At 40.2% G+C, this 14,740-nt stretch overlaps 1 protein-coding gene across 2 annotated transcripts in view; it reads right to left on the minus strand.

The window, feature by feature from the left end:
* Positions 1-219: 219 nt before the first annotated feature.
* Positions 220-14,740, minus strand: part of SRM (spermidine synthase) — a 40,189-nt gene continuing 25,668 nt past the window's right edge. For both annotated transcript variants that reach the window (XM_072156404.1, XM_072156402.1), the window contains exon 8: positions 220-476. In XM_072156404.1, coding sequence (XP_072012505.1) covers positions 327-476 — 150 coding nt within the window. In that variant the 3' untranslated portion in view covers positions 220-326. The remainder of the gene's footprint in view (positions 477-14,740) is intronic.

Consider the following 14,740-nt stretch of genomic DNA (forward strand, 5'->3'; position numbering starts at 1 on the left):
ATCCCCAGTTAAGTACCTGTCACAGCGGCGTAAATCCCGAAAACAGCTAACAAACTGACAAAAGTGCAATCCGTGACCCTTAGTAAATAAGCCACAATGAGTGTAAATTGGAGAATTGCTTATTTTAGCTTGGTGCAGAGTTAGACAAAAGTTTTTATACTTTAAAGTTGTTCTCTAATGGCATATGTAAAGAAACACAGCATAAGCTATTATTGTTGGATGTCTTTTTTGGTTTATTATAGAAATCCACAATCTGGGGTAACAGTGAAGTACAATCCTGGTTACTCAATCTAAAATTTAAAATCCATGTGGGTTTCTTTAATCGGTCACTTGCACTCGCTAAACGTCTTCCAATAAAAGTTTACACAGCGAGCCTGGAGGTTGTCAGCTGCTCTTTCCAGCTCCAGTGAATTACTCTCTGTGCTGTCTGTCATTCCGGAGAGACGCTTTATCTCTTCCTGATTCTCAGAAAGTTCCTAAGACAGAAGACAAATCATTGATTAACTGGAAATACAGGCAGTTAAAAAATGGTTAAAGGGGTTTTCTCACGGGATATGACCTAACTTGCTGATCAGTGGGGGTAGCTGATGGAGATCGGTGAGTATTACGCTGCGCATAGAGATTAATGGAACAGAACGGCCGTCTGCTCCATTAATCTGAGAACCCTCGTTCTCGCAATCTGCAGGGCTTTTAGCACTGAGACCCCCATTGATCAGCTAACTTGCCTTCAAGGGAAAACCCCTTTAAAACATATTATATATATACAGTGCACTTCAAATGAGAGATGTTAGGGGAGGGGGCAGAAGGACACCAGGACTAGGAAGCTACTGGGCAGAAGGACACCAGGACTAAGAAGCTACTGGGCAGAAGGACACCAGGACTAAGAAGCTACTGGGCCCCAGGTAAGAACACTGCCAGTCAGTGAATACATAAATGTATGTATGTGAGTATATGCTGTATGTGTGTTTATATGTGTCTGTATCTGCTATATGTGTCTATATGCTGTGTATATTCTGTATGTGTGTTGATGTATATGTGGTATGAGTGTATATGGTGTGTGTATGCTGTATTTGTGTGTGTTTATGTAGATGCTGTATGAATGTATATGATGTACATATGCTGTATTTGTGTGTTTTTTGCTGGATATGTTTGTATATGCTGTATGTGTGTATATGATATATGGTCTATATATACTGTATGTGTGAATATGCTGTATGTGTGTGTTTATGTGCATTCTGTATTTGTGTTTATGGTGTCTACAGCATATGCTGTATACTTTTGTATATGATTAATATGTGTGTAATGCTGTATGTGTTTGTCTTTTCTGTATATACTGCATTTTCATGTGTATGTATATACTGTATGGTTTGTATATACTGTATGTATGTGTGTATATGATGAATGGTGTGTGTATATACTATAAGTCTAAGTACTATACAGTTTTTATCCAAATTTTAGGTATTTATACTGCATGTGTGTATATGATTATATACTGTATATGTCTATAAATGCAAGGGTTTGTACTTACTGTAGGAGTTTGTATATACTGTATGTATAAATGTATATATGAGTGCATAAATGTGTACATTTGAGTGTATACATGTATGTATATGTGTGTAAGAGTGCATGGATGTGTGTATGAGTGTATAACTTTATCTGTATGCAAATGTATATAAATGTGTGTGACTGTATTAATGTGTGTGGGTATATATAAGGGGGGCATGCTAAAATCTGCTATGAGGCCCAGCCTCTCCTAGTTACACCCACAAGGCAACCAGCTGACCTACTTAGCAAGAGCTATGCTGCACAGATACACACACACATCCTGTCAATATCCTGTATATAATTCCAAGTACAACCAACACTAGGGGGCACATTTATTTACCCAGTCCTGTCGCGATCCAGCGGCGCGTTCTCTGTGGAGGATTTGGGTCTTTCGGCGATTGACTAAGGTAGTGCACCCGATGTCCACCAGGTGTCGCTGCTGCGCTGAAGTCCGTCGTATTCACCGTCCTACCCTGGGTGCAGGTAAGCGCGTGTCAAGTGACACTTTTTTGTTTTAAATACACGTTTTTTTCAAGTCTGTCGGGTTTTCTAATGGCCACGCCCCAAATTTACGTCACGTGCATGCCGTTGCCAATGCACCACAATCAGATCGCGTACGCCAAAAACCTGGGGCAATTCAGGGAAAATCGGCGTAAAACTAATATTCAGGTAACCCAGCGGGAACACGCGATTCGGGCCCTTAGTAAATGACCCCCTATGTGTCAAAAGACCCCTACTAATTGCCATATACTGTACAAAAGTGATGCCATCCATACCATCATGTAATTCAAATCTCCTCACCCCCAAAGCAAAATGCCCCATACACACGGTGTAGGATTCACCATAAATTCACAGGATTCCATGGCCCTGTACATGAGACCACTGCCCTAGCTGAATCGGATAGAGCAGTCAGTCCTTTATTATTGTCATCCATGTGTAGGCTAATATTGGTGGTAGAGACCTTTTGTCCTTTTCAAGCCCCAGGACCCAGGTGTGAGCACTACTACTACACTTCCTGTACTCCCTGCACTTGCTCATAGGTTGCTAGAGCCTTCTACTTTTGCCCCTATGTCAATCGTCTCCATCCTGAGGTTGAATATGAGTCATTTATACATGGCAGAGGTAAATGTCCTAATATATGCAATGCATTTTTAAACATATTACGGAAACAAATGCTTTTTACATTTTACCATGCTTGTCGCTGGTTTGAAAGTGTTTTTCTGCATTGCTGTATGTGTAAAATGTTAACAAAGCTGCTTACACTTCCAGCAATGAAAAACGCTTTCAAACTAGCCAAGTGCATGGTAACATGTAAAACACATAAGTTTCTGCAATATTCCCACAGACAAGTTTCTTAAATATACACAGGATAACAAATTCTCTAATTCACTGTTGTTAACAAAGATACAGCTTATCACAGATATAATTCCATCTCCTCTCTGAGTCCTGGTGTATAAAATTTTGGTTGCTATGAGATCTCACTGTAAATCTTCTTCTGACTAGGGTTGGGTTCTTCTCATGAATAGCTTTTCTGTCTGCTTGCTGCAGTGTCTCTCTGCTTCCAGACCTTCCCCCCTGCTTTCCAAGACAAGCTCACGGGCACTTCCAAGCGGCAGCAGTGTGAGGAGACCTACTCTACAAGCTACAGATAAGATCTTTATAGCAGGAAAAAGAGCTCTAGCATAGCTGACTATGTGCGTTATAGCTGATATATAGCAGAGATTTAGCAGAGCTAGAGTGTCATTGGGGGACAGGTATCTTTATTTTGATCTGTTTTTCTATCTTCTTTTTGCAGGTTTTTCTTTACTTTTAGGTTCATTTTTGTGACTATTCCAGGGTCTTAAAAAGTTAGTTGGTGTGTGTCTATTGCAGTGTTCCTAAATATATCTTTCCAAGTCAGATGTTTCCTTTGTTCTGCGAAATTATATAGAGCAAATTACAGACTTTTTAGGTGCAAAACTAAATACAACTGACCCCATGCTTACTTACATACATGCACCTAAAAAGATGCAAAAAAAAATTAAGAAACCTGCTAATCAGAGAGAAAGAGAGAAAAAAAACCATACATGTATTACAACGTCAAAGTTAGAAAGATACATAGGATTGCTAAAGTATGCCGACTCCTGCCAACTTTCAAAAGTTATAAAATGAAACAAATGATACATGTACCCATTTTGTTTTATATCTATCTCATGGATCTCAACATTTATAAGGAAACCGACCATGAGGAATCTACTATCAGAAGTAGATCTCATGGTAGATTCCTCCTGCCTGCCTCTGCCCTAATCTGTAATTTAATAATCCTGGAACCTAACCTAAAAAAACTTTATTTTAGTAACATGTAAATTAACTGCAGAGGCTACTGGGGCGTGTACTAGCCTGGCCAGGCTCTGGGAACTAATGCTACTTCACGCCCCAGTAGCCTCTGCAGTTCAAAAACTTTATTGTAGTAATATGTAAATTAACTGCAGAGGCTACTGGGGTGTGTATTACCGGTAGCCTGGCCGGGCACTGGGAGCTAAGGCTAGTACACGCCCCAGTAGCCTCTGCAGTTCAAAAACTTTATTTTAGTCAAACGTAAATTAACAAATTAGGTTAGGCTCCAGGATTATAAAATTACAGATTAGGGCAGAGGCAGGCAGGAGGAATCTACAATCAGATCTACTACTGATATTAGCTTCTTCATGGTAGGTTTCCTTTTAAAGCATGAGAACTAATTCCAATTTACATGTTAAAACATGCCATATCCTGCCATACACAGTATGACGCCCTTGCGGGGCAAGTTGATGTGCAGCTGTGCTTCAATAGTGCACACAATCCTTCTCTGCATCTGCCCTGGACCAGGTGCTGATTTTCACAAAAATAGAGAAAAAAAATGATACATAAGGCAAAGGTTGCACAGAACATCTGGAAAATAAAGATACATAAGGCACATTGCACAAAGTGCAGACCAAGGTGTACTTGAGAAACGACAGCGAAAGTCTCAGTGGAAAGTCACAAAACAACAAAAAGTCTCAAAAAAGTCTAAAAAATACCCAGCAGAATTAAAGATACATGTCCCCCTATGAGTCTGGGACACAACTTCACATGTTCTGAGCAGACATATGGCAGGTCACATGGCAGAAGAGATCTTACTACAATCTGAAGTATAAAACTAAATTGGTTATAGATTACAGTAGGTTCTGAGTGATCTTATGGGTAACATGTTTCTTTCAAGACATTTTTAGTCATATATTACTTGGCTGAGACAAACGCTTCAGAAAGATGACACACTCAAAACACTTTTTATAAAAGAACATAACCTCCTATAAAGAGATTGGGATAACTTAGGTAAGAGCCATTGACAACACAATAGTAAAAAAAATAAAAAAACATTATTATGGGATCACTTGTTAGATTACATTTACATTAACCATTTCATGGATGAGTATGTGTTGGTCATGGTGGACGTGAGCTTAGTGCGGCACTCACCTGGCTGCGTCTCATTGTGTTGTCATATGGCTGAGAGAGACCCCTGGCCCCCAACATGAGCAGCACCAGAACAGAGCCCAGGAGCAGCATCTTGAGATATGGACACAGTGAAAACAAGGAATATGCAGAAATGATGTGGGAGAATAAGAAATCCGCTCCTTTTTATACTGTTTGTTAAAGTTGGATGATTGAACTTGGTCAGCAGGGGGTGGGAGAGTCACACAGCATCAGAATCTCATGGAAAACCAGCAGCAGCCACACGATCTCATACTGTCTGTCACTAAGACTAAGTAAGGCAAATTCTAATAGATAGACATGATGCTACATATTAACTCCTTAAGGATGCAGCCTTTTTCATTTTTGTGTTTCTATTTTTTGCTCCCCGCCTTCAAAAATCCATAAGTGTTAATATATTTTTACAAGAGTTTTATCAAGGCTTGTTTTCTGCGTTACACATTGAACTTCCAAGTGATGGTATTTATGTTCTATGTTGTGTACTGGAAGCGGGAAAAATATTCCAAATGCTGTGAAATTGATTTAAAAAAAACGCATTCGTGCCCTTTTCTGGTGGACTTTGTTTTTACTGCTTTTACTATGCTCTACAAATTACACCTCCCCTTTACTCAGTGTGTCAGCACCGCACTTTTCAACCTGGTAAGGACTGGTATTTCATTTCATGTTCACCCTTTCCAATTCTTCAATGGCACGAGCTCCTGCTGTGTAATAATCACTATTTACTTATTACATCTTATGTGTCTTGGCTTTTACCTCTTTACCAGTCCTCATTTATAATATTTACTACATCTCCTTTATATGTCCAGGCATGACTACTTTTTTCTGTGCGCCATCATTATAACTCTGCATCAATTAAATGCTTTTAGAAAATCATGTATTTATGTGAATAAAGTTTGTAATACATTTCATCCTTTTTCGAATGTTATAGTCTTGCCTTATTTCTCCTTTTTGTAAGGAGTACATAGGTTTCATACATACGTACAGGTACATTATGGAGCGTTAAGGTGTTAAAGGCCTCTTTTTTCAGTATGCTGTCTGATTTTCAATGATAGCATACTGACCCTTTAATTCAGTCAATTTTGTGTCTGTTTTCTATCCGCATCTGTTTCTTTTTTTCAAGTCTGTTCCAGTATTTTTTCCACATCTGCATAAAAAAAGTGAATGTTTGGCAACTATTAGACAGCAATACACCTTGTTCTATTGTCGTCAGTGATCAGCAGAAGTGAAAAAATAGGACAGGCTCTAAAATATTTGTAATTGACAATGGAACAGTGAACAGAAATGTGAAAAGGCACATAGAAAATAAAGGTGCAGAAAGTGATCTGTGAGATTCATGGATTTCATACTGAGAAAAAATGGATATGTGAATAGGTCCTATGCCTTAAAAAAACTAGTTTATTATCAATGAACATAACATAATTGAAATGGAATGAATAAAAGAAAGAAATCTAAAGCCCAACAATAGTTGGTATGACCACCCTTTATCAATTCTTCCAGGTGGATCAGGTGCCTGCGATGCTGCTTCACTACACTGTTTGCTATCCTGTTCAGCATCTTGTGACCCGGTAAGACAGATATTCCACCTGCTCAGTGCCATCTTATTGTTCCTGAGTTTTCCTTCTCTAATGGCACCCTGCTAAAACAGCTAAAGGGGAAGAGGTAAAGGAAGCTGCCAACCACCAATGGCCAAGTAAAATGGCTGCTGGACAAGCTGAAGACGCTGCCATACTGGAGAAGTTTGCCAGCACCAGCACAGGTTCTCCTGCTGACTCACCTCCTGCAGTATTGGTTAGCAGACAGCAGTCTTTGCCTACCCACTCAGTAAGACAGGTCCTGGAGAGCTTTTCTGGTGGCCAGCTTTTAGGGGGTAAAATCTGGAGGCTAAAAGTAGCCATCATGTTGTATAACGTTTGCCAAAGTAATGTACCCATTGGGCTGTTTAAGCCAATATGAAGTTTGCACAACTATGTTAACAATTGCTCTATGTTAGTTTTGTATTAGTTTTCATCGGCTTTGCAGCTATGTGGATAAGACTGTGTCGGACCATCTATCTGTATTTATGTCAAATCCTGACTGCAGGCTTATTCCTCAAAGCGAAGCACGGTGCACGGCATGTGCTGCTTATAAGCCCTATCCGAAGTGGTAGGTTTCCTTTAAGTTGGATCATCAATCTTGGTTATCAGGCGGTTGGAGTATCACACAGCATCAAAATCTCCAGAAAAACCAGCAGCAGCCACAAGATATCATACTGTCACTATGCCCAATGCAAGCATCCTGCAGGCTTTATTACTAGTTCACTCCACTCTTTACTTCCTATGTATTACACCTGGAAATACTACTAACAATCTGTACATACAGGTGCATAGCCTGATGGGTCAATTTTCATATCAATAAAGCAATATAGAACTATTTGATGTATATTGGTAAATTACCTAATATCCTGTCCCCTACACTTACACACACATTACAAAAAACATAAGGTAAAGTAACCAACCCCTTTAATAGGTAAATAGACAGGATGGAATATATTTATAGATGTGAGATTTCTTGCAAGTGTTAAATGCTACTTCTTCAAACATCTGTATTTTACACTATCTATGACTTTCACTGACAGCGTACTGAGCCTTTTAAGTCAGTCCATTTTGCAGAAGTTTCTGCAACATTTTTCTGCAAAAGGAAATTCACAGTTGGCAACAAGTAAACAGCAAAACCCCTGGTTCACCAGCATCACGAGTGAGAAAGAAACTTACTGCACCTGTACACTTCTATTGCCGTCCGTTATCGGCACATAGGACACAGTATGTGAGAAGACAAAAAATAAAGGGTCGGTGAGCGAACTTTGAAAATCACTGATAGGATACGGAGTGAAAAACAGATGTGTGAATAAAATAAGGATCCTTTAAAAATTATAGTTTATTGTTATCAATTAACATAACATAATTGAAATCGAATGACTAAAAGAAAGAAATCTAAAGCACAACAAAATTTGGTATGACCATCTTTTATCAATTCTTCTAGGTGGATCAGGTGCCTGAGATGCTGCTTCACTATCCTGTTTGCTATCCTGTTCAGCATCTTGTGACCCGGTAAGACAGATATTCCACCTAGTCGGTACTGTCTATTATGCCTGAGCGTTCCTGCAATAATGGCACCCCACAAGATAAAATGACACTGAGATAGTGGAAAGCTGCAAATGTTGGCGCCACAGAAGTTTACCTGGACCAGCACGAACTCTTCTGCAGCTTTGGCTAGCAGAGATCAGTCACAGCCCATGGTGATGGGAACAGATTAGGCTGAGGCTCATACACATGGGCCCACATATATAATACTGGCTGCGCCAGTTTTCTGTCCCACTTTGCACTGAAAAGAACGTGCAAACTGCCTGCACATGTATTTATAAAGTCACAGGTGACACGCCATTGTGCCCTGGATCAGAGAAGTATTGAACTTTCACTTCTCACTTCATTTTGCATCAAGGGGCATTAACCCCTTAAGGACGCGGGGTTTTTTCGCTGATTTCTCGCTCTCCATCCCGTGATGTTATTTATTATTTCATGCCGTATACTAGGAAGCAGGAAAAAAATTTCAAATGTGGAAAAATTAAAAAAAAAAGCATGTGCGTAACGTTCTTGTGGGCTCAGTTCTTCGTTCTTCCACTCTGTTCTCCAAAAAACACCTCTACTTTATTCTTTGTTTTGGTGCGATCGCAGTGATACCAAATTTTTACAGGTTTTATTGTGTTTTAATACATTTTCCAAAATTAAACGAATGTGTACTAAAAATTTTGTAAAAAATTGCCATCTTCTGACGCTAATAACTTTTTCATACTTTGGTGCACGGAGCTGTGTGAGGGGTCATTTTTTGTGAAATGAGTCAACATTTCAATTGCTACCATTTTGAGGAATGTGCGACATTTTGATCACTTTTTATTAAATTTTTTATGTCATGTTAAATGGTGTAAAAGTTGCGTTTCGGACATTGGGCGGCAATATGCAGCAAAGCCCATCTCTCTTTTATGAAGAGGGCTCAGCCCATGATCCCTCTTCATACACCCTTCATAGCTCTGTGGCGGATATATTCGCCGCAGAGCGTGAAGAAGTTAAACTATAGTGTTTTGTTACATACATTCTGTTCATTAGTACTGTATCTGTATAGACTAATAGAAAATGGCTAATGAACATTGAGAAACATTTCTGACTTTGTATCTCTAACTAAAGAGAAGCCAGTAATTTCCCAGCTATAGTAAAGATTGTTTTGCAGAAGAAAAGCAGATTTGTTTACCAGAAAAGCAGACAGCCTGACCTTTAGAATCACATGTGGTGTCTGGAAAGTTGTATAAAAACGTGCTGCTACAGAACATTATGAGGACTCTATGTAGGTCTATATGAGGTAGGCCATTGTTTTTGTGTTGAAATGTAACCCCTCCTTTCCTGGTAGAAGGTACATAAGGAAAAAGATTTGCATTAGAATCGAAACGTTGCTCTTTTTATGCCTGGATGATGTACTAATAAAGACTTCTTTGCATTTTTAAACTTCGGTGCTGTGGCTCTCTGCTTCCATTATGCCATATATGAAGCTTTGAACGCCAGAACTTCCAGCTGCGAGCACCAACCCCTAGGAGGAATTGCTGTGGATTGCTGCCCCTTTTCTCTATTTTCCGAAACTGAGACAGGGATACTTTGCCATTGATCCTAGTCTGTGACCAGGGTACCAGCCTTCTGAGAGGGACAGCTAGCCCAGGCCTTTCCTCATCGTAAAACTCTTCTACCAGGGAGGAGAAGAAGTCAGCCCTTTCATTTGCTTGTATTGTAAAGAAGGTAACTGTTGACGGCAGACCCTGATTCTCTGCACTTATTTGCCATTGGGGTGCACTATGCCTTACTATCTCTTCAGAGAGCAGCAACACATGCTGACACCTCAACATAGTGTTGGGGTCATCCCTAACCCGGGCACTGCAGAATAACACACGAGACAACACTGCAAGCGCTAAGCAGGAAACATGGGGTTGGTTTATCCACTTACTAATCTAGAGAAAAAATCTAAAATAAATGCCCATTGTGGTACACACTGGTTGTATAGTGGTCAGTTACAAGATCTACACAGGGGCTCTGTATCAATCTGTACAATCTGTAGACTATATAGGAGGACACAGCCCTGACGTATTTACAGAACAACAATACAAACCTGAGATCACTCCTGTCCTTACCCTTACATGTCTTATCTGTGAAGATAATACATGCAAATACTGGATTCTACTTCTGTATATGTATGAATACATTGACAACTAGGTGTTATCATTTCTTCTGCCACAGGCACCAGTGGTTCCTTATATGGCTGGAATAAGCTCAGAGCAGTAATCCCCATGCACCAGCTTGGAACTTGTTCAGACTACAGAGTCGCTGCACTGTAATAGAGCCAGAACTCCTCTGTGTGTGCATGTATAAGAGGTGTATATGTATAAGAGGTCTTGCTGTGTGTTAACCCTTTCACGACCCGTGACTGATAACACGCAAGAGGTCGGCTGCGGGAGAATGGAGAGGGCTCACGGGCTGTGCCCTCTCCATAACCGGTAAGTCTTTGCTGTATCAGGGAGCGCCGATCTATCACCATGACAGCCTCGGGTCTTCCGAAGACCTGAGACTGTCTCGTTTTAACCCTTTCATTACAATGTGCTATCAGCACATTGTAATGAATGAGGAGGAAAATCCCCATATACTGCCATACAGTAGTATGGCAGTATATGGTAGGATCAATCGGACAACCTAAGGTTAAAGTACCCTAGGGAGTCTGAAAAATAGTAAAAGTAAAAATAAAAAAAAGTTCTAATCTAAGTTTTAATCACCCCCTTTCTCTAGAACTGATATAAATATAAATAAACAGTGAAAATCAGAAACACATTAGGTATCGCCGCATCCGAAAATGCTCGATCTTTCAAAATATAATGGGGCACATTTACTAAGGGTCCGCAGCCGCGAATCCGTCGGGTTTTTCCCGAATATTTCCGCTTTGCGCTGTATTTCACGGGATTGTGGCGCACGTGGCCACCGGACAACCCGAAGGATTCGGAAAAACCGCAGAATTTAAAAAGCCATTTGTGTCGCAAGATCAAGCACTCACATACACCAGAAAAAAGCAGGTGAACTTCGGCGGACCTCGGCGCAGCAGCGACACCTGGTGAATATCGGCGCACGGACCTTACTGAATCCCGGCAGAACCCGAATCAGCGTCGGAGAACCCGCCGCTGGATCGCGACTGGACCGGGTAAGTAAATGTGCCCCAATAACTTTTTTCGCTGGAAAATATCAAAATATAATAACTTTTCTCACTGGAAAATAGCGGCCAAAGTCGAAAATGCCACTTTTTTGCCATTTTGAAAAATTTAAAAAAAAATCAATAAAAAGTGATCAAAAGGTTGTACGGTGCTAAAAATGGTAGCATTGAAAACTTCATCAGAAGTCGCAAAAATGACACCACCCACACTCTGTACACCGAAGTATAAAAAAGTTATTTGTGCCAGAAGATGGCAAAATTTCTACACGAGTTTTTAATTTTTGTATGAAAGCATTATAAAACCTATACAAATTTGGTATCCCCGTGATCGCACCGACCCAAAGAATAAAGTAGACATGTAATTTGTGGTGCACAGTGAAAGCCGTAAATTTCAAGCCCACAAGAAAACGCCGCAAATGCGTTTTTTCACCAATTTCACTGAATTTTGAATTTCTTTTCCCACTTCCCATTACATGGCATGGAAGAATAAATACCATCACTATGAAGTGCAATTTGTTACACAAAAAACAAGCCATCACAGAGCTCTTTACATGTAAATAAAAAAGTTATAGATTTTTGATTGTGGGGAGTGAAAAATAAAAATGAAAAAACAAAAAAGGCCAAGGTCCTTAAAGGGTTAATGGAATGGATGTAGTAGAATTGTGTCAGTGAGAGTGAGATGTAGTGGAGCTGCGGGGGACATCTATCATACAAGTGCCACAAATTCCCCACCCCTGCGGCACCACCGAATACATCAGCAGGATCTGGCCTCCTCATTTATCTGGCAAATGGCTGCATTGGTGGACAATCTTATGACAGATCCTCTTTTGCACTATCGCCTACAAACTTTCAGCGCTGAATATTTGCAGGCTATAGCTAGTGTGTGGGTGCCAGGGGCAGATTATGACTGCCATGGGCCCTGGGCTGTGTGAATATCATAGCACCTACAAGTCTGGAATTCACTTTCGCCATATGGTACTAGAATCAATCTTTTTGGGTAATATAGAATGTGTCCTTTCTGAAAGGACCTGTGGAGGACCTTCAAAGGTCCTGAAATGGCTCTTCTGTGCATGTGAATAGAGAGCAGAAACAGATGTATGAGGATTTAATGGGTGAAGGTCCTTCTCAGTATAAAATTTTAATGGGTGGTTTTAATGGCCATGGGCCCCCTGGAAGGCTTGGGCCCCAGGCTACCGCCCAAACCGCCTTTATTATAATGTACTACTGGTAGGTGCGTCCACTTCATGCCCCTTCACACCCACTTGGCATGGACATGGGCATAAAGTGTAAACTTATCACAATTACTGGCAGTTTATAAGGCATTGCGATTATTTCTGGGCTTGTACACCAAAAAAATGGCATACAAGTCCTGATAAATCTCCCCCTGCGTTTATTTGTATAGAATTTTTAATTGGTGTTAAATATGTTTTTCCTTTTTTGATTAGTGTTTTATAGTAAGGAGTATCTTAGGGCAAAAGAACAACTCCAGCTCAGGAACAGTTGACCATAAAAATTTTATTTCTTCGTAATAAAACATACGGTACATCAGTAGTGGCAAACAATAGAAAATAACTGTGTGTGTAGAACACTTCTAGCCTATGCATTTCGATAAAACATCTTACTCATAGCTTGTCGCGCTATGTTGCCAGCCAGTCTTTTATAATCTGCCCCCACAGTCACATGATTCATCCAACCAATAGTCTTACAAAGATGGTGACTATGCCAGAGACCGATGTCTGCACATCCTAATTCACATGGTGGTTACACTACCTAAGTTTTACAGTCTTTTAGGTCAAGGTAAGCAGGATGCTTTTTTGTTCATATTACATTCCACTATGTGAATACAAGGACTAAATACAAGAAAATGAACATTAGAACTTGCCTACAGAATACAATAATCAATAAAACCAAATGCCATTCTGTTATCTATTAAGTATGGGTTTTTACAAATCCAAAATGTCTCCTGATTGAGAAGTTTAACAATTTTTTCAAAAACACAGAACAATAATGAGCTGGAACTGCCAGAATGCACCTCTTAAAAATGAGAGGATAGCTGCATTCTTGTTTGTTACATCAGACAAATGCTTTATTCTGGTTTTCAAAGAAGAAGTAGTACAACCCACTGTGAACCCTGCTGGAATCACATGTGATTTAATAAGCAGAGCTCATTATTGTAATGTGCTATAAGGTTTAGTGATTTCCATGGATGCCTCACAAAGATCATGAAAAAATCATGAAACATGTCCAATTTTTGAATGGATGCGGATCACAGGAGGCAAAAGAATTCTATGGGGCCGCAAAAAAAAAAAGGAAACGTAGATTTCTTTCACTGATAAGGCTGAAAAACCAGGTGTGATGTTTTCAAAGCAATGTTAAACCTTCAGTTTTTTTGCGGACACAGAGACAAAACTGATGCATCACGGAGACACAATGGAGACAAAATGGAAGAAAAACTGGGACACAATGGAGACAAAATGGAAGAAAAACTGGGACACAATGGAGACAAAATGGAAGAAAAACTGGGACACAATGGAGACAAGATGCAATGAATGCACAACTGAAGCTGAACATCAATGCCAATGTGAAAGAGCCCTAAGAGAAAAGTTTGCCAAACATCCTAATGCTTTTGATTGAGATCATGTGTCACAGAGTTATACCTAGAAAGGGGACAATTCCATCTGCATGGAAGCCCTAACGCTGCGTCTGGTCCAAATGTGAGGCAGACGCATGTAGAATACAGTGTTTGCTTGAAGATCTGTGCATCAGTATATGTGGAAAAAGTGCACATGGAAAAAACTGTCGGTACCCCTTTTAATGTAAGAAAATCCCACAATGGTCATAGAAATAACTGTAAAAGTAAAAATAAATTACATTTCTATGAAACAGGCCTTGACAGAACTACTAATGTACCCTCTAGGGTACATTAACCTACCATATACTGCAATGCTACTGTGTTTTTGCATACGATTCATTACAAATCTGCATAAACCATGCAGCCTCAGGTCTGACGAGGAACCGAGGCTGTCATGGCAACTGATCACCGCCCCCCGATGATGATCGGAAGAAACATGGAGGTGCCCATGGGGCGCCATGTTTTAATTGCCATGTTTTAAGTGCTGAGAAAAGGTTAACACCCATGATTGGTGCAAGCACTGACCGCGAGTCATAGCAATGGGTCTTTGCTGCAATATGCAGCCCGTGAGCCCTCTTCATACACCCTTCACAGCTCTGTGGCGGATATATCCGCCGCAGAGCGTGAGGGGGTTAAAGGACATCTACCACCACGATGAAGGATTATATACCAAGCACACTTACATACTGGTGTGTGCCCCCTCTGGCAGGATCTGTTCTTCTTTTAGCTTCATATGTCCTGGATTTTACAAAAATAGGCTTTTAAAATGATACAAATAAGCATAAGGGGCTCCAGGCTCCATAGGCG

This window comes from Engystomops pustulosus, chromosome 6 (genome assembly GCF_040894005.1).
Source record: "Engystomops pustulosus chromosome 6, aEngPut4.maternal, whole genome shotgun sequence".
Taxonomy (NCBI): Eukaryota; Metazoa; Chordata; class Amphibia; order Anura; family Leptodactylidae; genus Engystomops; species Engystomops pustulosus.